This window comes from Lontra canadensis, unplaced genomic scaffold (genome assembly GCF_010015895.1).
Source record: "Lontra canadensis isolate GAN:19392208 unplaced genomic scaffold, GSC_riverotter_1.0 scaffold41, whole genome shotgun sequence".
Lineage (NCBI taxonomy): Eukaryota > Metazoa > Chordata > Mammalia > Carnivora > Mustelidae > Lontra > Lontra canadensis.
This window is the reverse complement of record NW_022631035.1, coordinates 4,474,474-4,498,902: the sequence shown is the minus strand read 5'-3', so window position 1 is coordinate 4,498,902 and position 24,429 is coordinate 4,474,474. Positions and strand designations below refer to the sequence as shown.

The following is a 24,429-nucleotide window of genomic DNA, read 5'->3' as shown; positions in this document are numbered from 1 at the left end:
CAGCAGAGCAGAATTTTGTCTTCTGATGCAGGCCTTTCTGCTTCAGACACTGAAACTGCTCTAAGGACCATAGCGAGCATTTATGGCAATTTGGGAACCCTAGATAAAGGTGCCCCCACTGGGCAGACCCAGCCCTGCAGGGAGCACGTTTGTGCAAATTTACAAAAGGTGCTCCTTCCACCTGGCAGGTAGCCCAGGCCAGGGGTACAGCTTGGGAAACTAGCCCAGGCTGGATCTCAGTCCTACTTGCTCTTATTGGAGTTTGTTGTGTAGTGAGAAACCTAGGCAACTGGACGTGGCCACCCCATTCACTTCCTTCCCAAGTTTGCCAGCACTCCTGTGTCATCCTCACATTCCTTTACAGTGCCCCCTCCCCCATGTTTATCCTGGGCTATAAGAACTGGGGTGGCTCCGGGTGCCCCCGACTCAGGGATGGTTGGGGAAGGTGGGTTTCTGCTGTCCCTCCTGGGGCTCAGATTCTGAAGGGCTCATCTCTCAGTAACTTAGGGGTGCCGCCAGGCCGGGGGAACTGCCCGCTCACCATGCCCCTGCCTTTCGACCTCATCTACACCGACTACCACGGCCTACAGCAGATGAAGCAGCACATGGGACTGTCCTTCAAGAAGTACCGGTAGGTGGGTGCGGGCGGGTGGTGCCCTGCCCCATGTCCATAGGAGGCCTCCCTTCACACCCTGCTGGCTAGCCCCCCGGGGTGGGGGGAACTGCCTCATCCTGGGTTCTGCAGTTGGGGGGGCGGGAGGCTTGCCCTGCCTCTGTTTTCCCCCTCCCTCATTAGTGTCCTTCCCCAAGGAGCTCTGCCTCCTGGCTGGCTCAGAGTGGGAGTCTCTTCAGTGCCCCTCTGCTGCAGGGCAGGCTGGGGCGGGGCTCAGAGGTTACCTGGTTGGGCAGGGGTACAGGGGAATGGCAGGGAAGAGTGGAAGGAATGGGACACTCGACTGGTATGACCTTGGCTCGTGGGGTCTCAGCACCCCTCCTCCTCCCTCCTTCCCCCCTCCCCCCTCCCCGGGTCTGCAGGAAGGCCAGTGCCATCTCTCCCGGCCTCTGCAGTCAGCAGGATGTGGGGTTTAATGTAGCACAGAGAGCCCTGCTCTTTCCTACATTAGCTCCAGTCCCAGTGACTACCCCGCATGATTTTATTAGGTAAAAAAGTGACAGGCGGTATTATTGGTTTTATTATTAATGCGTGTTCCTCATGCACGCGGTGCCACCGCCTCCCACCCCCCACCCCTTCTCCGGGGAAATAGTGCCGACCTCAGCAGTCTGTGGACAATTCTGGGTCACTGGGAAGGACGTGAGGCTGCTTGGGGCGGGGGGCTCTCTGAGTCTCCACCATTTCCTTCGGGTGCCTGCACCCGGGGGGTGAGATGGATGGAGGGAGAGGTTTTGGGGCAGAGACAGAGCCCCTGTCCAGCTGGCAGGTGCCTCTGAGGTGGCGGAGCTTTCATCCCAGAGGACACGTCAAAGCACTGCCTGCCCAGAGATGGCAGTGGCTGGTCCCCCAGGGCCCTGCCCTTCCACGTCGCAGCCCAGATAGGCCAGGGGCATCCTGGGGTGCCAAGTTCTTGGTCAGGGGGGCTGTGAACTTGAATTACTGCTGCAGCATGCTCAGGAGAGTGCAAATCCTGCAGGGGGAAGAACCCCCACTCCAGGCAGTGCCCCCTCCTAGGCGCTCTTGGGGCAGCCATAATAATAAGTTTCTGAGTGAGGGGTCCGTGGTTCAGGCATCCCCACCCAACCCCGAGACAGCTGGGCTGTTGTCGTCTTCACGTGACAGATGCTGAAGCTGACTGTGGTCACACAGCTAGGTAGTCTGGGCCCTGGCTCTGACCACACACTGCAGTACCGGGCCCGTGCCTGGCAACCGCGCCCTCACTGGGGCAACCCAGCCCAGAGACACACGAGAGGTTACTGACCCTGGTTCCTCATGCACCGCCCACCCCCGGGTGGGGAGCAGGTGCCGAATCCGGGTCATTGACACCTTCGGGACAGAGCCCGCATACAACCACGAGGAGTACGCCACGCTGCACGGCTACAGGACCAACTGGGGCTACTGGAACCTCAACCCCAAGCAGTTCATGACCATGTTCCGTGAGTCCTGGCCACAGGGCATGGGTGGGGTCAGAGGCAGACGACGGCGTGTCCTCGCGGTTCTCAGGTTCTCCCTCAAGCCTGGGAGGAGATGGAGTCTCCTGGCTTTCCTTCCCAGGCTGGCCCAGGCACCTGCCCACTCCAGGAAGGCCTGCCTTGCCCTTCGGCGAGTGTGTGAGCCAGAGAGGAAGTCTCTTGCGGTGTCTGGAGAGCAGCTGGGGTGGTGGGGCTTCTGGCCTGGCTTAGGAGGAATGTGGCGACCTTTCCGCCATGGAAGGACGTTGGCCTTGGCCTCCAGCATCACACGCTGCTCAGAGAGCTGCTGAGTGCACCTTCCAGGACAAAAAGGATTCAGTGACCTTGTAGCAAGAGAGGCCAGAGGTACACTGGAGAGCTCGAGGGGGCAGCAAAGGGGCAGGACAGGCAGGCTCTTCTAAGTGGAAGGAACAGATAAGTGGAGACAGATGCGGAAAGAACTGGAAGGTTCTGGAAATGCACGAGCTCCAGCAGGCGCCAACACGGGATACTGGGGAGTGAGGCTGGGGGCTGGGGCCCCTGCGGAAACCCTCTGACCATGGGCATCAGGCAAGGAATGCCGTTTAGAGCTGAGCTTTCTCTGTTTTTCACGAGTCTCTAAAACGTACACGTGCGCTGACTTGCCCCTCACGTGCAGCGCGCTGCAAATGGTTTAATCCTTTCTTGACAGCCAAGGGTCAGTTCTCGCTCTCTCCGTGGTGCTCGAGCCTGGCCTTTGGGGACGGCAGAGGTGTGCAGAGCCAGGTGCCCTTGCTAAGTGGCCCCTTCACCTGTCACTGTTTGATGTGGTGCTTTTTCTCCTCGTCGGGAGGCTATCAGCTGTCACATTTAATTGCCGTCAGTATATCTGCCTCCAGCAGCGTCCTGCACATCTAATTTGTGGCTCTTTGAAGGCTCCGGGTCAGAAAGCAAGATAAGCACCTTTTGTTAGGATGTGTCTAAAGGAAGCCAACAAAGCAGGATCCCGAGGAACTTGCTCAGAAGTAAAGAATCTGGTCTTTATTTAGCCTGTCAAATTAATGCGCCTCTGCGGGATGCTTAGGGTCCTTCTTTGTCTTACTCCGCAGGTTCTAGGACCTCTTAGAGGCAGATACCATTTCTGGACCCATAAGTAATGGCTTGATTGGATTTCAGAAGGTTGGGGAGGTGGGCAGGTTCTTTGGAGCCCAGGGGAGGACACTGAGTCCCAGAGGACGGAGGTCACATGGCTCTCTGGGGGACCCGACTCTGGAGGGAAGGAAGTGCGGTCAGTGGTGGGTGGGGGGGATGCTCCAGGCTGTGGAAGCAGCTTATGTGACAGCAGAGAGCAGAGGTGGGCACAGAGCTTGGCAGTTAGCTCACTTGCAAGGCGAGCATCGAGCTATGAGGCTGGCAAGAGGGACGTGGAGGACGTGGGGGCAGATGGTAGGGGTCTTCTAGCACCGGTTCCTCAATTTATGCCAAATACCGTAATTCAAGAATCACTGTAGGTTCTTGAGCCGGGGAACGTCATGGAGGAAAATGGTTTTTTTGTTTGTTTGTTTTTAAGATTTTATTTATCAATTTGAGAGGCAGTGGGGGTGGGGGAGGAGCAGAGGAGCAGAGGGAGAGGGACAAGCAGACTTCATGCTGAGCGTGGAACCCGGTGCGGAGCTCAATCTCATGACCCTGAGATCACAACCGGAGCTGAAATCAAGAGTCGGATTCTCAACCGACTGAGCCACCCAGGTGCCCCGAGAGAAAGGTTTTTGAGGCACATTATTCTGGGAGATTACAGATGGCCAAAGGGGCAGTGGTAGAGGAGGGGGAAGCAGGAGAGGGGGTAAGAGACTTCTGCAGTAAGCTACACTGAGAAAATGAGCACTTACGTGGAGTAGGGCCCACTGGATGTGGAGTTCCAAACCGGGCAAACTCCTACTCATCCTCCAAAACCCCAGCCCAAAGATCTTCTTTATTTCCTGCCACTTCCACGGATTCCCTCATTTGCTGTTGCTCCTTCGCCTCTATTTTTATGGCTTTTAAATCCAATTCTATAAAAGTGTATGTTGAAGTATGTTAGAGCTATTTGCTTATACATTAATTTCACCCTGAGATATTACGAACCACGCAAAAGGGGGCACTGATTGATTTACCCTTATCTCCCTGGAGCCTATCAGGGTGCTCAGAAAATTTTAATTGATTGAATAAAGTAAAGAAACAGAACAAAAAAGGAAGAGAGAGGCTTGCCAGTTTTAATGATACACAAGTCCAGGAAGGAAGTCATGAGCAGACCTGCTTCCCCATCTACCCAGCGTGGGCTCTCCTGTGGCCGAGACAGAAGCACGGGAGTGGAGCCACAGAGGGAGGGCACGGACCCCGTGCAGGGCATTTTCTTATCTAGGGAAAGGCAGGAGAGCCCTCCAGGCAGAGGGAACAGAAGGGGCAAAAACTTGGAGGTGGGGAAGGAAGGATGTGTCCACCCATTCATGAGCTGGCGTGCCAGGCTCTCCCAGGTGCTGGGGACACAGAAGTGAGCAAATCAGAGGCCCTGCCTCCTGGGGCTTATATTCAGACACCAGTGAACGATCAATGAGATATGTGATACCATGTCTGGCTGGTGAATGGCAGGTGAGGGACAGAGGGTGACAGGCCCAGGGAGGACCTCTTGGCAGGACCCTGAAAGCAAGCGTGTCTGCAGAGGGAGTGCACCCAGCAGGGTCTCGGGAGGGAGGAAGAGAGGCTGTCAGAGGGGGCAGTGGGGGCAGATCCTGTAGACTTGCAGGGACCTTAGCTTCTGGGGACCACGGCAGGGTTTTGTGCAGAAGGACCTGGTCTGACCTAAATCGGAAAGGCTTGCTCAAGAGAAAAGGCAACGCCAAGAGAATGGCAGAAATGGGGGCAGGCAGCAGATCATGGGGGCCAGGACAGAGAGGGTGGTCCCCAGGCCGGGGCATCATGATGGAAGAAGTCCCACCTGGGTAACACAGGTTTTGCTGATGGGTGTCGGCAGTGAGAGAAGAGGGGAGGAGCCAAAGCCTTGGGCCTGAGCCAGCCTCGGAGGATTCTGATGGAGGCAGGGTCCTGACTGTGCCCGTCTGCTTACAAGCAAGGGGGCCAGATGACCTCCAGGCTTTCCCTCGGCCTGAGGCTTTGTGACAGTCTCTGGGAGCAGGAGATGCCCCGGGCTGGGGACACTGATGTGATGTGAGTTTCCCCCTCCTCCACCAGACCCCATACCTCCCAGCCCCCTGTCCCCATCCCTGTCAAATGGGGCCCCCTCTGACGGGGCCGGTCCAAGTAGACCCGGGGCGTGGCCTTGGCTGTGCAGCAGCCCCCTTCCTGACCCCGTGGTCTGGCTGTAGCTCACACCCCGGACAACTCCTTCATGGGTTTCGTGTCCGAGGAGCTCAATGAGACGGAGAAGCAGCTCATCAAAGGCGGCAAGGCCAGCAACATGGCCGTGGTGTACGGCAAGGAAGCGAGTATCTGGAAGGTAAGCACGGGCCTCCTGGGAGCCCCCACTTCCAAGACCTGGCTCTGTCCACCACCCCTGGCTCTGGATGCCTAAATGTGCCCACTGATGGGTCAGAAAAGAGAGGTCCCTAATTGCCACTGAAGAGACCCAGCCAGGGGGCTGCTAACCTGCTCCCCTCCCACCTCTCTGCAACAAGCCCAGATGTCCTTTATGCAGGAATGTGACCTAACGTGCCACCCTCCCTAGGGCCACATCGATGAACACTGTGAGCCTGTCAAGGGGGTTGGGCTAGACTTGGGGCCTCTGAGGGCTGGGAGGCAGTGCAGGAGGCAGAACCCCACCTTCGGGGCGGGCTCCCTGGAGAAGCGGTGCCCGTGTGGGAGGTTGTGTGCTCACTGCTCACTGACCTGTTCTCTCTCCTCTTTCCTCTGTGCCCTCCCGGGAACGAGGCAGCTCCAGGTAAGATGCCTGCCGGCCACGCGCTCCTCCTGCTCCCCTCTGCTCTCGGTAGGCTGTCCCCTGACCCCGCGGGCTGCAGGGGGAGGAATGAGAAGTCATTCTCCTGTGATGCAAAAGGAGCAGGCTGCCGCGGGAGCCCAGGGCTCTGGGGAAGGTGTGGCACGAACTGTGTCTGCTTTTACTAGAAGGCTAAGGCACTGCCCTGAGAGAGCGAGAGGTTACAAAGTCTGGGAAGAGAAAGGCTTTATCTCTAGCTCAGGCATCTCTGTGACAGCCGGGAGCAACACTGTTCTTCAAGAGACCTCAAAGTCCTTCCAAAAAAAGACATCTTTGCTCTGGTCTTGGCAACTGGAGGAAGTCGGAGGTGGCCGGATGAAAAGGATAAGGGGAGCCTCTTGGGACCGAGCATCCCAGAGTTCAGGGGACCAGGTGGCAGAGAAACAGAGGAGGCAGGATGGTGGGGGTCCTCATGGGAGCAGCAGCTGGGATGAAGGCGAGTGTTTGGGTGAATTTTGTGCCAATGGAGGCCTGTCTTATTCTGGGTCCCCAGAAGGGAGGCCTTGAGGCTCAGGCCTGGGTGCTATTTTGTGAGAGCATGTGGCCCAGAGGGCAGGAGTCGGGGACAGGAGAGAGACAGACCCACCCTTGCTGCTGGAGGAAACAGGCCAGACATCAGAAGGGCTGTCTGGGGGGGGGGGGGTCATGTGGGACTTCTCAGTTGGCGGGTCGCGGCCTGTGGATAAATCGTGAGATGAGCTCAGAGCTCTGGGGTTTTTTTCCTAACCTTGCTGAGGTACAGTTGACAGGGAAAATGGTGTATTCTTAGGGTATGCAGCATGGTGGCCCGAGACACACATATATTGTGAAATGACTATCGTGATCAAGTGTGATCGCCTCACACAGTCACCCGTGCATGTGTGCGCATACATGCGCACGTGCGTGTGCAGAGAACCCTGAAGACCTATTATTCTCTCAGCAAGTTTCAAGTATACAGTACAGTATCGCTGACCACAATCACCGCGCCATTCATGGTATCCCTGAACTTAATCTTCATACGACTGAAAGTTTGTCCCTTTGACCAACCTCTCCCCATTTCCACCCTCTGAGCCCCTGGCGACCACCGTTAAGCTGTTTCTACAAGTTCCACTCTTTCAGATCCCACCTAGAAGTGGGATCATGCCATATTTGTCTTTTTCTAACTTAGGGAGTCTCGGTAAGCCTTTTAAAAGGAAGTAAAATATCAGAGGGAACATCAGAAGACCTCACATGTATTAAGAGTAAATATTGTTCTAAGATTTTATTTTTCTTAAATAATCTCTACACCCAACATGGGGCTTGAATTCACAAACCCAAGATCAAGAGTTGCGTGCTCCACTCACTGAGCCCACCAGACGCCCCAAGAGTAAATATTGTTTTGCGAAACTTGAAGTTTACATATATACATACATGCACACACACTTTACATGCATACGTACACACATACATGTGCATACACGCATACCTACATGCATGGATACTTGTGTGTATGGGTAAGAAAGGTTGCTGAACAGTATATCTAACATGAACCCATTTGTGTATGTGTTTTAAGGAAAATGTAAATATGCTTTGAATGCATTAAAGTTCTGAGAAGGTACACAAGGGGATAAGGAAGCTGATGTTGATGGGGTATGGAGCCATTCTCTCCACACTTCACTTTCTTTGTTTGATTTTTTCTTCTGTGAGTCTGTTTAGTTTTACATGATATAGTCCTTTTACATTTAGTGTGATTTCTGATGTATTTGGCTTAGAATCTACGATTTCCATTTCACTAGCTGATCTCTATAACTTTTTCTTGCCTCATTCCATGTTCTTTCCCCTTTCAGGCATTCTTTTATACTGATCTGTATTTTGAAATTCACCCCCCTTTTTAGCGGACTCATTATATTCTCTCCTAGTCTTGTGGTTGCTTCAATAAAGATGACAACATGCATCCTTGACTTACCAAGTCTCGTGTAAATAATACCTTTCCCTTTTATTGGATAATAAAAGAACCTTAAAATGCTTTAAATACATTCCCCAGCTTGTGTACTCTCATTTTATTTTGATTTCCTGAGAACGCCCTTACTTCTTCCTTATTCTTAGTGGATATGTTCGCTGTGTACGGAATTCTAGTTTGGTGGTTACTTTCTTTCAGCGTTATGAAAATACTCTATTGTCTTTTGGCTTCTGTAGGCTTGTTGTTCCTTTAAAGGTAATTTGTCTTCTTTCTCTGCTTGCTTTTAGGACCTCTGTGTGTTTGGTTTTCAGTAGACTTATGGTGGTGTGCCTCCGTGTGATTTTCTCTGGATTTACCCTACATGGCATTTGTAGATCTTTTTGAACCTGTGGTCTGATCTGTCATGAGTCGTAGAAAATTTTCAATTAGTCTCTAAATATTGCTTCTGCTCCAGTCTCTCTCCTGTGCTTCTGGGACTCTGTTTCTGCATACATTAGACTCCAACACTTCCCATTGTCTCTTACGTTCTTTTCTGTGATTTCCACTTTCCTCTATGCTTCATTCTGGATGTGTTTTTTTTTTTTTTAAAGATTTTATTTATTTATTTGAGAAAGAGACAATGAGAGAGAGCATGAGCGAGGAGAAGGTCAGAGGGAGAAGCAGACTCCCCGTGGAGCTGGGAGCCAAATGCGGGACTCGATCTGGGAACTCCAGGATCATGACCTGAGCCGAAGGCAGTCATCCAACCAATTGAGCCAGCCAGGCGTCCCCATTCTGAATGTTTTCTTTCGTTCTTTCACTAAATGAATTCTGTCCTCAGCAGGGTCCAATCTGCTGTGGAATCTGTCTGTTCAGTTCTTCATTTCAGCTACTGGATTTCTCACTTCCAGCTTTTCCATTTGGTTTCCTCCTTATCTTCTATTTCCTTGACTACATTCAGCAGATTTTTCTTGAAATCTGTATCTGGTAACTCCAGTTTCTAGGTCTTCTGCGGGTCTGTTTTTATTGTCTGTCTCTTGTTTTTTTTTTTTTTTTTAAAGATTTATGTATTTATTTGCAAGAGAGGGAGAGACAGAGAGTATAAACTCGGTGAAGAGCAGAGGGAGAGGAAGAGAGAGAATCCACAAGCATAGAGCCTGATGCAGGGGTTGATCTCCTGACCCAAGATCATGACCTGAGCAGAAACCAAGAGTTGGCTGCTCAGCCAATGGAGAAACCCAGGTGCCCCTTTGTCTCTTGGGTTTTAATCACATTGTCATGTATCTGATTTGTCTAAAAATCAAGGTGTTTTAATTTTTTCTTTAAAAATCTATTTTTAGGGGCACCTGGATGGCTCAGTGGGTTAAAGCCTCTGTCTTCAGCTCAGGTCATGATCCCAGGGTCCTGGGATCGAGCCCCGCATCGGGTTCTCTGCTCGATGGGGAGCCTGCTACCTCTTCTCTCTTTGCCTGCCTCTCTGCCTACTTGTGATCTCTGTCAAATTAAACAAAAAAAATCTTTAAAAAAATCTATTTTTAATAGGCTTTCCTGAGGTATAACTGATATACAGTGTACCACACATGATTCAAATAGATGACTTAGAAGTTCCGACTTAAACGTATACCTGGGAAACCGTTGCCCCAGTCAGGAGGGTGTGTCCACTGCTCCCAGGTTCCCTCTTCCCACCTCTCCCCTCCTCCCTGCCAGGCAGTCCACGATCTGCTTTCTGTTAACACAGTCTCTGTTTTCTACAATTTTATATAAATGGGCTCATATGGTACGTACTCCTTTTTTAGTCTGGATTTTCTCAGAGTATAATTATTTCCAGATTCACCCGTGTCATCACGCGGATCAGTTGTTGATTCCTTCCTGCGGCTGAATAGTTATCCCGTCGCATGGACTTCCATCGTATCCCACCGTGCCTTTTTTTATCTGTTCTCCTATTAGTGGACGTTGGGGTTGTTTCCAGTGTTTGGCCGCTACAAATAAAGCTGTTATGAACATCCATGTACAAGCGTTTGTACAGACATATGCTTTCATTTCTCCCGGGTAAACACCTAGGCGTGGAATGGCTGGAGCATATGGTAGAACTAGGCTTAACATCCCAGGAAAAGTGGTTGCACCATTTTACGATTCTGCCAGCAATGTGTGAGAGTTCCGGTTCATTACAGAGTCATCAATACTTGGTCCGTCTTTCCAGTTGGAGCCATCCTACAGACGTGCGGTGGCATCTTAGGGTTTCAACTTGTAGTTCCCTCCGACTAATGACAGCGAAGGTATTTTTGTGTGCTTATTTGTCTTCCTTATATCTTTTTTGGGGTAAAGTGTCTTTTCAGAATGTTTGCCCATTTAAAGAATGGGGGTTGTTTGTTTTCTTATTATTGAGCTGTTAGAGTTTTGTACGTATTCTGAGTATCAGTCTTTTATCAAATATATGCTTGGCAAATATATTCTGTCTGTGGCTTGTCTTTCTCTCTCTCTCTTTTAAGATTTTATTCATTTATTTGACACAGAGAGAGAGAGATCACAAGTAGGCAGAGCAACAGGCAGAGAGAGAGGGGTCAGCAGGCTCCCTGCCAAGCAGGGAGCCTGAAGCGGGGCTCGATCCCAGGACCCTGGGATCGTGACCTGAGCCGAAGGCGACCACTTAACTGACTGAGCCCCCCAGGCGCCCCTTGTCTTTTTCTTAATAGCATTGTTCAAAGAGCAAAGTTCTTCATTTTAATGGAGTCCACTGTCTTAAGGATTATGCTTCTGGTGTTGCATCTAAGAAATCTTTGTGTAACCCAAGCTCACTAAGGATTTTCCCCCTGTGCTTTCTTCTGTATTTTTTATGGTTTTACATTTCACATTTAAGTCTATGGTCCATTTTGAATTAAGTTTTATGTATGATATGGTAGAGATTGAAGTTCTAATTCTTTTCCCTTTTTTGCACACGGATACGCGATGTTCCGTGACTGTCGGTTGAAAAAACTACCCTTTCTCCACTGAAATGTCTTTGCACCTTTGTCAAAAATCAATTGACCATGCGCGTGTGGGTCTATTTCTGGACTCTGTTCTTTTGCATTGATCTCTCTGTCTGTCTTGATGCCAGTAGCACACCGGCTTGATTCCTGTAGTTTTAAAATAAGTCTTGAAATCAGGTACTATAAATCTGCCTGCTTTCTTCTTTTTCAAAGTTGTTTCTTCTAAGCCTGCTGGGGTTTTGATTGGGATTTCATTGTTTTATTGTTGTGTTTTGGAGCTCTGGAAAATGAATATAAGAAAGTGTAAAACAGTTTGGGGACGATGCCTTCTTCCTCTGGTGAGGATTTCACTTTCACTCTTAGCCTGTGTTTGGGGCTACAGCAATCTTGGATCACAGAATCAGTGATAGGGATTAAGACTATTTAAAACCGATTAAAAAGCCTATTAAAAAGCCCTTGGGAGGGCGCCTGGGTGGCTCAGTGGTTTAAGACTCTGCCTTCGGCTCAGGTCATGATCTCAGGATCCTGGGATCGAGCCCCACATCGGGCTCTCTGCTCAGCGGGGAGCCTGCTTTCCCCTCTCTCTCTGCCTGCCTCTCTGCCTACTTGTGATCTTTGTCTGTCAAATAAATAAATAAAATCTTTAAAAAAAAAAAAAGCCCTCGGGGCGACTAGATGGCTCCGTCAAGTCTCTGTCTCTTAGTTTCAGCTCAAGTCCTGTTCTCAGGGTCCTGGGATCCAGCCTCGTGTCAGGCTCTGCACTCAGTGTGGAGTCTGCTTGAGTCTCTCTCTCCCTCTGCCCCACCTGCTTGTGCTGTCACTCACTCTCCAAAATAAATAGATTAAAAAAAAAAAAAAAGACCCCCCTCCCCCCCCCACACACAGATTCAGCCTCTGTCCGGGCTTCTCTAGGTCTGGCTCACCCTTTTTCTTCCAGCGTGAGTTTCCTCAGAGTTCCAACCCACAGAGTGTGGTTTCCATCAGGGTCCCCCCCTCGGCAGACCCTGAACCCTCACTTGTCCTCCAGCTCTACAAGGTGACCAGAAGCTCAGTCTCCTTGATGCTGACCCAGGGATCAGCGGGTGCCTCCCAGGGGGGAAGTGCTGACCCCAGCACCAGCCTCCACGATCTCCTTCAGGTCTTCTCCCAGATCTCAGCCTTGTAATTCTTCCAGCTTTGTTAGATTTTCCCTGCTTTCACAGAAATTTTTCTGTTTCCCCATCTCTCCTGGTGGTTCTCAGAGGCAGGACCCATCTGCATTACCCAGTACACCCTTACCCAGAGAGGAAGGCCTCCTTGTGAAAAGTGTATACAGTTGGAATTTCAGAATATGAATTGGTCCTTACTTTCATGTCCATTGATAACATTCTTCAAAAGCTGTGGTTTACAGACTGAACCTGGCCCAAAGCTCCTTGTTGTCCGACCTCATGGCTAGCCAGCAGAACAGGGAGAACCTGGCTGCTTTTTTCCTGACCTGCTGGTCTGCTCCAGACTAGCCCTGAGGAAACCGCTCCCTGCCACAGCCTCCTCTGTGATCTTGAAGTTCCTTTCTTGTCCGTGTATCCCTTCCTCTCTCCTGTGAGTCTCAAAAGGCCCCAAAAAGTAGAACCCCGTGGCAGACCCCATGCTTACCCCTTATGAGGACCTACACTGCCCACAGCTCCTGGCTCAGGGCTCTGGCCATGGGGTCAGACGGGTGCCCCAGGCGGAGCTGTCTCTTTGTCTACGCTCTGCCTCCCGTTGTCCTCGAGTCTGGATGTGGGACTAGAGTCTGGAGGGGCTGAGCCTTTTCTACTTTGGGGGGTTTTCGCTCACGGGTGTCCTTCTTAAAGACAAGGGCTCTGTCTTGTCCCAGCTGTGCTCCCAGCCGTGAGCTCAGTGCCAGCCCCTGGCAAGTGGTTAATAAAAATGTGCTACATGGATGGGGGGAGGGGGAGAGAAGGGATGGTGGATGGAGGGAAGGAGGGGATGAATGGACAGGTGGGGGGATGGGCAAACGCATGGATGGAGGGACGGAGGGACGGAGGCATGGATGAGATGATGTCGGCCCCACAGCTCCTCGGGTGGCCTTGGGGATCACCAGCACTTCAGGGGGTCCAGCAGCTGCGTTTGGAGGCATTTGCATATGGGTCCCCCTAGGATTTCTTTGCAAAGAAGACAGTTCCATGGCTAAACATTGTCTAGTCCGACCTCTGCAACTCGCGGATGAAGAAGATGAGGACCAGAGAGGGGAGGGGCCTTGCCCAGGGTCACGCAGCTGGCTGAAGGCCGACCTAAGACCCGCCCCACGTTTTCCGACTTCCAGACCGGGGTGTTTCCGCGGGCAGCTCTGCCTCCCACGGTTGGGGCGAGGCTCCCACTGCTCCCCCCGCTCTTGCAGGGGAAGGAGAAGTTCCTGGGCATCCTGAACAAGTACATGGAGATCCACGGCACCGTGTACTATGAGAGCCAGCGGCCCCCCGAGGTCCCCGCCTTCGTGAAGAACCACGGCCTCTTGCCACAGCCCGAGTTCCAGCAGCTGCTGCGCAAGGCCAAAGTGAGCCCCACGCCCTACCCCCAGCCTGGCCCCAGACACCGAGGAGGTTGCCCTACATGCCCCACTCCCCGCCATGCCTGCCCCTGAGGCTCGTGGCCCCTTCCACGTGCAGACCTGCCCCAGCATGTTCTCCTACCCTGAGCCTCACACCCAACCCTCCTGGGGCTGGAGCAGAGCTGGGGGTGCTCCCCCAGGAGGGACCTGGGCAGGGCCAGCAGAGCCGAGGCTCAGCAGTAGGGAAGAGGAAGCAGGCTGCCGGGCAGACTCCTGGGCCGGGCCCAGCTTTCGGAACCGCTGAAGGGCTGGCAGGGCTGGCTGAGGGCGTGTCCCGCCTGGAGTTCCACGGGGCTGCTGGTTCTGCTTCTGGAAGTCCTCCGCTGTGTTCCTGGAGCTGCAGCTCCGGGCATGGGGGTGAGGGGGGGAGCGCGTGACTCTGCTGCGGGGCCCCGAGGGGTCAGCTGAGGCCGGAGGGGCCTCCGGCCAGCATTCAGTTCCGCTCCTGATCTAGCCCTAGCCCTTTCCTCAGGCTTCCTTGGTGTGTGCATATATGTGTTGGGACAGGGGGAGAGGCTTTGTGCAGTGAGCAATCTGAACAACGTGACACAGCAGCCCAGCATTCGGAGTCGTTTCCTGACTGCTTTCCAGGCACCAGCCCTGCGAGCACTTCTGGCACGAGTTCGGTGCTGAATAACCGTTTTTAGGATGAGTAGAGTCCTCTGAGTTCAGCGGTAGGTGTGGGTCTGAAATCTTCTGAGCTTGAGACCCTCACTCTTCTCCCTTCACCTCCAGAATCACAGTCGGCTAGAGCAGGAAGAGGCCCCTGATATTACTTAAGCAGACCTCCTCATTTCACAAATGGGGAAACTGAGGCCCGAGAGGGGAGGGGCCTGCCATGGCACCCTGCCGGTCTGGGCAGTCTTTCCTGCCCTGGCCGCCTCCCGTAAATGTCCCAGGCCTGGCTTCCTGGGGCTCTGGCGCCAGACTTCCCCGACCGTCACGCCATTTTCCTTCCTCAGCTCTTCATCGGCTTCGGCTTCCCTTACGAGGGCCCCGCGCCCCTGGAGGCCATCGCCAATGGCTGTGTCTTCCTCCAGTCCCGCTTCAGCCCACCCCACAGCTCCCTCAACCACGAGTTCTTCCGAGGCAAGCCCACCTCCAGAGAGGTGAGTGGGGAGGGTCTGAGATGGGGACCCCGCAGTCCATGGAAGGGGGAGACAGGCAGGGGGGAAGGGATGGGGGGGGGACAAGGTGGGTGGGGGCTCCTCCCCTGAGCGCGGGCCGGCCTGGCAGGCGCAGGGAGAAGCTGCTGCTCTCTCCGCCCGGCCAGGTGTTCTCCCAGCACCCCTATGCAGAGAACTTCATCGGCAAGCCCCACGTGTGGACTGTCGACTACAATAACTCAGAGGAGTTCGAAGCAGCCATCAAGGCCATCATGAGAACGCAGGTGAGGCTCAGATCCAGTCAGGACTGCCATAAGCCGCTGCTGGGAATCTTAGCTATAATTAGAAAAAGAGGCCTCTCCCGGTGAATTCAGACTCTCAGGCCTGGGTTGGCATACTTGATAGGGGGGCCCCACTTACCAGCTTGCATGTGGGGGGGGGGGGGGAGGGAGAGACAGGGAAATGCCTTTGTGCCATGAGCGACCTGCACAACCTTACATGGCAGCCCTGGATCCAGAATCGTTTATTAAGCACCTTTGGAGGCTAAGCCCCATGGGCACTCCTAGCACAAGTTAGATGCTGAGTAAATGTTTCCAGAATTAGTGCATGGAGGTTCTTGGGACTCTGCTGCTGGTGTGGGTCTGTGGCCTTTTGGCCGTGTATCTCAAACCATGTATGTGCATACAGGTCATCTGGCGATCTTGTTAAAATGAAGGTTCAGAATTCAGCAGGTCTGGGGTGGGGCTGAAATCCTGCGTTTCTCTGTAGCTCTGGGGTGGTGCCAGGCCTAGGACTACCCTTTGAGTAGCAAGGGGGAAGAACTTTCTGGGTTTCCTTAAGCAGGTATGTGAGCGTCAGCAGGTGCAGGTGTGTGGGTGGGGAGAGGGTGAGGAGGGGCTGGTGCAGCTTGTCTCCTCGGCAGGCCCTTCTGTGGCTTCTGATGGCACCTCGTGCTCTTCTGGCTCCTTCCTTTGGGAAAGGGGACAGACCATGTAGACGGCGCTCTACTTGCCATGATCCCTCTGGACCCGCCTCTTGCTGTAGCTTGGACATGAGGCTGAAAAAAGATAACCAGCCCTGCGGGTGTCCCCTTCCTTGCCCAAGCCCATGTTCAGGGTGTGTGTCCTTCCGGGGAGTGGGGTATGCACCGCTCAGGGTGAACTTCTGGGTCTGGGGCAGACCTGGAGAGCCTTGGTCTCGGCTGGGCCGCCACAAGTGAGTGACCTGATAGGCTCCTTCTGCAAAGGAGAACCACTCCCCGGGAGGCCACAGCTGGCCAGCGTGTCTGCTGCCCCAGGAGAGCTGGGGGCTCTGACAGGCTCACAGGCAGAGACTAGCAGGGATAGACACCCCGCAGGGGGACTTATGGGCTTCACTTTGAGCCCAGAGCCCCTGCCTGGTTGTCCTGACCCTGAGGCAGGCTTGCATTTTTTTCTAACAGCCCCCTGCATTCTCTATCACTCACTCCCACTAGGAACCCCCAGCCTGGGCCCCCACCCCTGCAGATGTCCCCAGAAAATCCCGACCTACCTCATCTTCTCCCTTCCTCCCCTGACCACACCCTCATCCTTCCGTCCTTCTGTCCGGGGCTGAGGGTTTGTCTAGCTAAGTGCCCAGGACCATTGCTGTGTCAGAGCCTCCGCCCATCCTTAGCTGTGACGGACAGGGACATGGCCAGGTTGGCCTGCGGAGTGGCTGAGCCCCTGGACCCCCCCGAGTGGTGGGGGATGCCCCTACTCCTTAAGCATCAGCTTGAGCAAATCTCTACTGTGAGTTCTTCCAGGTCACCGACTGTCTTAGACTGGGTTTCTGCCGGCGGTGACCCTGAGGCACAAGCCATTTATTTGGGAAGTGATCCCAGCAAGGAGGGTATTGGAGTGACAAAGTGAGATGCTGTGTTATGGAGTAGGTCACCCTGGCCGGTGGCACCTGGCGCTCAGGGCTGGCAGGGACGGATGGGGTTGGTCACATCCCAGATTGTCCTACCTGAGGATCGAGTAAACCTGGACATTTATCCCCAGCTCCATCCATCACTGGCAGAGGGCTGTGCATGGGGACCCTCGCTGAGCTGAACAAGGGGCTCTCCGGGTGGCCTCAGTCCAGGAGAAAGAAGCCACCACCCACAGCTGACCAACCCCAGCCCCAAGCACATAGCACGGAACGTCCCAGGTGGATGCTGCATCGGGAGGCCCCCAGCAAGGCAGACGGCTACCCGGGAGGGACCCCCCACGCCACATGCTGCTCCAGCTCCTTCTGCCCTCCCACTGAAGAGCAAACATCCGAAGCTCTGTCCCAGGGGACAAGGATGGGGTGGAGGGTTGGGGGGTGGATGCGAGACTAGCAAGGCTTCTGCCCACCCCCAGGGCTCAGGTGTGGCCCAACAGATCTCAACAAGATCTGTCGCTGAGCTAAAGGAGCAAGATACCTGGTCCCATGGGGAGCATGTTCCAGCCTCAGAACACAACGGGGCTGCAGAGGGGCCTGCAAGGGAGAGCGCCCGAGCCTTCGCTCATTCTTTCTGGTCTGACACACGAGAAGTTGCTAACAGTGGCTGCCCTGGGGACAGGCCTGGGTGTCTGGGTGGGAGGAAACTTACTTTTCAATGGTTTTCCTTTGGATTTTTTTCCCCATGAACATCTGTTTGTTAATTAGTTGCTGTAAAAATGACAATAACAAAAGGGTCAAGGAACCAAGGTTTTGCAAGTCTGCCAGGCTGAGACTTGTAGGTGGGCCCCCAACCTGACCTCCCCGCTGCCTTCAGCCCCTTCAGGGGTCCCCCCCTTCCTCCTGGGCAGTTTACCCCGTTACCCAAGAGTCACCTAGGAGGTCATTAAAATGCGGGTCCTAGGCCCGTCTTCTGATTTTTAAAGATTTTTTTTCTGAGAGAGAGAGCACGAGACAGGGATGGGGAGAAGCAGGTTCCCTGCTGAGCAGGGAGCCTGATGAGGGACTAGATTCCAGGACCCCAGGATTATGACCTGAGCGGAAGACAAATGTTTAACCGACTGAGCCACTCAAGCACCACCCCTTCCTGTCTTCCCTTTTAAAGGACGGGTGTGGCCTTGGCATCTGCATTTTCAACAAGCAGCCTGGGCTGCTCTCATAATCCTATTTTAGAGAACTGATTGAGGGCCCCCATCAGGGGACACAGCTGGCTCGTTCTGCAAGTCCTGGGGCCTTTCAATGGGGAGAGGGAGGAAGAAGGACGAGGCACAGAGAGGAGCTGGGAGAGACCCCCTCTCTCCCCACTCAGGGGTAGGTGGCTTTTGCTGCTGACACATCTCTGCTAGGGAGGGGCTAGGCCAGCACCCGCCCCCCGCCCCGACTCATGACCGTGTAGGGCCGGCACCTGCCAGTCCGTCAAGACTGATTACTGTGCACACCTGTAACTGGGCCTAATGAGGCTAATTTCCAGGCAGGCTGCTCTTCTGGTGGGAGTTCATGGCAGGTGGGACGTGGCTGGCTGATGTGATGTGGGCTTCAAAGCTGGGGCGGGGCGGGGGGGGGGCATGGGGGAGGGAGTCACTGGGCTGGGGAGGGTGCCGTGAAGCAGGCAGAGTGACATTTGGAGGGGAACTCTCTCCTCTGAGGGGTTATCTATAACCAGGCCTGGAAGTCATGTACCCCAGAGGTGTTCAAGGGTCAAGGGCACCAAGGGCACCAAGGTCGGGAGCCAGCGGTGCACAGTGCAGGGCTGGAAAGGCCACCCGGTGGCTGGGCTGTGCAGTGGTGGCCGGATGCAGGACCTGGGGTTCTCTGGGAAGGGGGAATCACCCTCGGATTAAGAATGGCCGCTCACAGTGGAAACTGGGGACAAAGCCACAGGGCTAGGCTCTTGTCCTGAGAATCTTCTGGTGGCCTGAACCTATTTCAAGGGGAGCCTCTCCCCAGCCTGAGGGTCAGGGATGCCCCTAGGCAGAGGGCCTAGGATGGGCCTCCAGCCCTTCAAAGTGGGGTCTGCAGGAAGCAGGACCGGCCTGGCACACCTGACTGGGCCTCTGATGCTGCTGGGCTCTGCAGAGGGGGAGGGAGGCCACGCCCATTCGGGCACAAGTGTTAGTCACACTCCCTGGGCTATTGGTAGGAAAAGGGCATGAATCAGGATCGGGCTGGACCAGGTGGGGGGCCCATCCCCACGCATACCACATGCACACAGATACGTACACACAGCACATACATACACACAGACATAGATACATGGTATAAAGGCACATGCATGTGCAACACGTACGCACATGTACACACGTGCACACATGTATACACACACACACGCACGTGCTCTGGGGAGAAGGGAGGGCAAAGGCCCAGTCTGAGTCTGGGGTGGGTCACCCCTGCGTCCCTGTCCAGCTGTGGGTCCCCCCCCACCCGGTGGCTGTGTGCCAGGCGGAGTAAATGGGGAGGGGTTGGTCAGGTAAGAAGAGTGCAGAGGAGGTGGGGTAGCCCCTCACAGGAGGTGGACGCCCCCTTTCACACGTCTCCCCATTCCCCTTGCCCCTCGGCCCCCAGCTCCTCCAGCCACCAGATCCACAAGGCGACCTGTGGCTCCCAGTCACCCCCAGCGCCGGCGGCCATGTAACCGTCTGTGGCCTCCGCTGGGGGCACATGTCTCAGGTCCTGCCAGGTGCCTGGCCTGGGCAGGAAGACTTGCGGATTCATCTCATTCCGTCTGCGGGGAGATGCCCATGTGTTCCTTCTCGTGAAGATTCTACGTTCTGGGCAGCTCATGGGCAGAGCTGGAGATGCTGTTTCCTGAGCACCTACTGCATACCAGACACTATGCCTGGCAGTGGGCTCAATGGTAGATGAGCCAAAGTCCAGTTCTCAAGGGACCTGTAACCCGGGAGACACGAGGGTTAAATCAGAAACGGTGATACAGGTGCTGGAGTTCTCGGGTGCCACGAAGGAAAGTGGTCCAGTAACAGGGGTGTGGGCTCAGGGACGGCTTCCTGGAGGAGGTGTCACCTAAGTGGGGAGCAGGGGGAATCCATCTGGTTGGCTGTGGGAAGAGCAGGCATCCTAGCCCGGGAGGGGATGGGAGCTGAGCTTTAGGGGAAGCAGAGGGCGGCTAGGAAGGGGGCAGGAGGGAGTGGGATGACCCCCAGGGCCAGTGGAGGGTATACCAGAGGTCCACGTGGAGGGGCCGGATAGGGGTGACAGATTCCCTAGGCACACCAGATTCCCGCCCCCAATGCTGAGCGTGGCCGGCCCCCAACAGCCAGGTCGAGGGGGGCCCGGGGCGCCTCCTGCCCCATGTGTCTGCCCATCTCTCCTACAGGTAGACCCCTACCTGCCCTACGAGTACACCTGTGAGGGGATGCTGGAACGAATCCATGCCTACATACAGCACCAAGTAGGTGGGCCCTCTGCTCTCTGCTCCAGGAATGAGGGGGGATACCCCCAACCCCATCAGACCAGAGGAGGGGGCCTAGCCAACTCCATTGTCCGAGGAAGCTCTCTCCCCCAGGGCTCTGTGCCCCATAAACTCCTGCTCCCCTCCACCTGTCTGTTTCCATTCCCCTGGAGACGCCTGGGGGTGGGGCTGGAGGTGGAGGGCGTTCCTGCTCTGCTCCTGCTTGGAGACCAGGCCTGGGGGGCGGGGAGGGCGCTGGGTCACTAATCTAGGACCCAGCCCCATACCACAACACAGAAACGCCAAGACTTATTTTGATAAAGAAGTTGCTTAGAAGTCTGTTACGGGATTGAGTGGCCGGTAGGTATGGGAGGCCCCCGCTCCTTCCACCTCCAGGGATGAGCAGTGAGACTGGGGTGGGGTGAGGGCTCCGCTGGAAACCCAGGGGAAGGGGCCGCCAGAGAAGCCCCACCTCCCCCTCCCTGCCAGGGGATCTCAGGCTCTTCCAAGCCTGGGGCTTCTGGGGCTGATGGCTGGGCCACGGGATTTGGTGTGGGTTGTTTCCTAACTGCTTGATATTCAGCCTGTGGCCTGTGGCCTGTGTACCTTGTCCCCAACCTCAAGGGCTGGAGAGCGGTTCTAGACCATTGCTTTACAGACAGGAAAACTGAAGCCCCCCGCAGGGAGGGTTGGGTGGGATCAGGGCCAGAGCCCGGGATCTCGGCCCCCCGCCAGCCGCAGGGATGCCGTCGTGAAGCCCCCGGAGACACTTGCCGGGCCCCGCAGGTGCTTCCTGGAGCTGAGCCCTGCAAGGAGAGCCCCTCCAGTCGGCCCCGGCGCCCCTCCGCAGCTAGGGCACGGGGGCCTCAGTGTAGAAACTCTGCGCCTAACTTAGCGGGATCCGCAGTGAGGCCGTGCAGGGCGGGTGGCTCTTGGGCTGGCCTGAGTTCAAATCCTGCCTCTGCCCTCCAGCGGTGAGGCCCTGCGCAGGTGACCTCTCTGAGCCTCCGCTTCCCCCCGCCCCGTAAGGTAGCTGGAGACACACTAGTGCACTCCCGGGGGGCTGCTTCGAGGAACAGACCGCATCACGCGTGGCAGGCCGCCCGGCTTTCAGTCGGCTCCCAGCGCGCCATGACTGCTCTCGTGCCCCCGTCAGCCAGGGGCTTCTGGGCCCCCTTTCCCGGCTGACACGGCTTTCCTCCTGCCAGGACTTCTGTGCAGCCTCAGGGCCTGCCCCAGCAGCGGCCCAAGCCCCACCCAGCCCCTTCGTTCTGGCCCCCAACGCCACCCATCTGGAGTGGGCCCAGAATGCCAGCTTGGCCCCCGGGGCCTGGCCCCCAGCACACTCCCTCCGGGCCTGGCTGGCCGCTGCTGGGAGGGCGTGCACGGACGCCTGCCTGGACCACGGGCTGATTTGCGAGCCGTCCTTCTTTCCCTTCCTCAACAGCCAGGACGCCTTCCAGAAGTAAGTGAGACCCCCCTACCCCCCGCCCACCTTCCTGGGCCGGCCCAGCCTCACCCACTCGCAGCATCTCACCCTGCTACTGCCCTACCTGCAGCCCTGCCGGCGGTGGGGGCTTCATGCTCCCCCACAAGTCAGGAAGAACCCAGAAGGGACCTTCCAGTCAGGAGTCCGTGTCACGGACTCAGCTCCTGCTGGTCCCTCCCTGAGCCTCTGCCTAGCCTGTCCCAGCATCTTGTAGGCCCAGGGTTCCTCCCAGCGGGTCAGCCTGCAGCCCAGCCCAGCCCCCCTCCCGGCCTCCTCCCTCAGAGCCGGGAGAAGGAGCTGCGGCCCAGAGTTTGCCCCTCCTAGAAGCTTCTTCCCTGCTTGGGCATAGGATGGGTCAGGGAGGGCAGGGGGCGGCCCCAGGCTGCGGCCGTGACCGCTGCCCATGGCGCCCGTCCAGGCTGCAGGTGCCCTGTGACAGCACCGAGTCGGAGATGAACCACCTGTACCCGGCCTTCGCCCAGCCCGGCCGCGAGTGCTTCCTGCAGAAGGAGCCCCTGCTCTTCAGCTGTGCGGGCTCCAGCACCAAGTACCACCGGCTGTGTCCCTGCCGAGACTTCCGCAAGGGCCAGGTGGCCTTGTGCCAGGACTGTCTGTGAGGCCGCCCGCCCGCCCAGCTCCCGGCCGCAGGAGGAAGCACCAGCAGATTCTGAGCTCCAGCGACGGGCCCTCCCCGCGACACCCCGGCGCTGGGACTTCCTTCCTTGGCCGGGAAGTGGGCAGAGCAGACTCATGCACGGGGTTAGGGGCGGGCTGCATGCCCACCCCAGGCAGGCTCCTTGACATCGTCCCGGGACTCGTGGCAGCGTCGTGGCCAGGCAGCTGTGGGATTGGTCAGAGAGCCCTGGGGCAGGAGCAGGTGGTTGGAGGCCAATTCTGGACCAGACTGAGGGCCCTGGGGATGGGGACTCAGAATGTCCATGGAGGGAGCAGGGGCGAGGTGCCCGATGGCTCGCCGAAGGGTCCAGGGGGCGGGGAGTGATGCGTGGGGGTCAGTCTTGTCCCTCTGTGGTTGTTCGGGTATGGACAAAAGGGACAGGGACTGGAGGACCCTCTCAGCCCCACCCCTCCTGCCTTTGCAGTCTCCCCCTCCTTTCTATACTTGGGGGGGCACAGTGGGAGTGGGGGCCACCTAGCCCCTGGGTTGAACTCTTTTCCTCCCCTGCTTGGTCCAGCTCTCTCCACTCGGGCTCCTCCTGAAGCTCATCTTGGCATGACTGCGATTCCAGGATTTGTCCCCAGAACCTCTGTCCCTGCCCCAGCAGGCTCTGGATGCTGCCCCCATCCCCCCAGGCGTCTCGTGTAGGCAAAGGCTTGGGATGGAGCTTAGGCCCCATGGCCCGCCCAGCCCAGCTCCTGGCGTCCCAGACCCACTAGCCCCCAGGTAGCCCCCACCCCCTCGATGCTGCCCATCCCCACCTCCAGCTTCCTCCAGCCTCAAACCGTCATCTCAGTGTGGCATGCCTGCCCCAGCCCCAGGATGCCCCCCTCCCCTCCTCCCCATGCCCAGAGCCCTGCCTGATTCAGCGGGTCAGGCCTTCAGAGACACTGCCACCCCATCCCGTTTTATAATCCCACCCGCCCTCACCAGGCAACCCCTCCCCCAGGCGTGCCCCTCCACCCTGCCAGAGAGGCAGCGCAGGCCCTGAGAACTGGGAGAGGGGAGCCAGCCCTCGCAGGGCTGAGGCGGGGACCCTCCCACCCAAGACCCCTCTCTGGGCCTGGGTGGCCCCTTCGGCCGCAGAAACTCAGTGGTCACCAAGGACCTGACCTGTTGGGGGAAAGCAATAGAGACACTCTTTTCTCTCTCTCTTTTTTTAAAGATTTATTTCTTGAAATAATAAATATTTTATTGGGATGTGAGGTGCAGAGGACATGTGTGCTGTTTTCCATCTTTTCCTGGGCCACCGCGGGTTGGGGGGGCGGCTATCTTGGGGACCCCGGCCCCTGCTGCATATTGTCACTCGGCATGCACGGGATGCCTGGGTCAGGCTGCCCAAGGGCTGTGCCGGCAAGCCACCGCCCACCCCTGGCGCCATGGTTCCAGGGACCCTGCTTGATGAGCTGCGCTGTCCCCCATTCTGTTCCCCTCGGGCTGGCCTCTGTGAGGTCAGAGAGCACAAATGTATTTTGATAAGAGCCTGAGCCAGGTCAGGCTGAATCCTCGCCAACGCTTACCGGGCGCTGACTGTCCTTCGGACACCGCGCTGAGAGCTGGACACACACAATGTGTCATTTTATGCGTTCGGCCGTCCTATCAGGTAGGTACTGTTATATCCCCTCTACAGTAGAGAAAACGGAGGCACAGAGAGTTTAAGCAACTTGCCTGAGGACACACAGCTTATAAGCAGTGAGGTGGGGTAGGGGGGTCGTTTCAGAGTTGCCATGAGGATCAAATGACCTGACAGGGTGACAGCCCAGCCTGGGGTCCCACCTGCAGCCTCACGGACAGTGCTCTGTGACCCTCTGTGAGCCGGGACTTCCTTCAGTCTGGGGTCCTGCGCGCCATGCTCCTGCAGCCCGGGGGCTGGAGCACTGGCACAATTCGGCGTTGCATCTATTTTTAATTGATTTTTCATCTGCAGCCCCCTGACGGCAGCGACACCGAGCATCTTGTCACAGGCTCACTTGCCATCTGCAAGTCCCCTGTGAGGCGTCTCTGCCGGTCTTCCCCGCAGCTCTTAATCAGATGCTGGTTTCTTATTGTTGGGTTTTCAGTGTTCTTTGCATAGGGGCCTACTTCTGAATCCTGGCGGGCTTTGAACTCAGCTGGGGCGGGGGCTGGTAGGGGGAGAAGCAGAAGCAGACCCCAGATGCCTGGGGGAGGCTGTGGGTTCTCTGTCCTGACCTCCTGCACCGGCGCCAGTCCCTGCTTCTTCAGCGCGCTCCCCCCACCCCCGCCACCGCCACCGCTGAACA

At 56.1% G+C, this 24,429-nt stretch overlaps 1 protein-coding gene across 2 annotated transcripts in view; it reads left to right on the top strand.

Annotated features, from left to right (window-relative positions):
* The window catches only part of MGAT5B (alpha-1,6-mannosylglycoprotein 6-beta-N-acetylglucosaminyltransferase B), a 65,250-nt gene extending 43,017 nt beyond the window's left edge, over positions 1 to 22,233 (top strand). Inside the window, exons 9-18 of one of the 2 annotated variants that reach the window (XM_032870514.1) lie at positions 500 to 631; positions 1,976 to 2,109; positions 5,466 to 5,596; positions 6,032 to 6,037; positions 13,338 to 13,493; positions 14,510 to 14,656; positions 14,821 to 14,937; positions 19,929 to 20,003; positions 21,212 to 21,468; positions 21,911 to 22,233. In XM_032870514.1, coding sequence (XP_032726405.1) covers positions 500 to 631; positions 1,976 to 2,109; positions 5,466 to 5,596; positions 6,032 to 6,037; positions 13,338 to 13,493; positions 14,510 to 14,656; positions 14,821 to 14,937; positions 19,929 to 20,003; positions 21,212 to 21,468; positions 21,911 to 22,109 — 1,354 coding nt within the window. In that variant the 3' untranslated portion in view covers positions 22,110 to 22,233. The remainder of the gene's footprint in view (positions 1 to 499; positions 632 to 1,975; positions 2,110 to 5,465; positions 5,597 to 6,031; positions 6,038 to 13,337; positions 13,494 to 14,509; positions 14,657 to 14,820; positions 14,938 to 19,928; positions 20,004 to 21,211; positions 21,469 to 21,910) is intronic. The other variant, XM_032870515.1, reaches the window with a different exon arrangement.
* Positions 22,234 to 24,429: the final 2,196 nt, after the last annotated feature.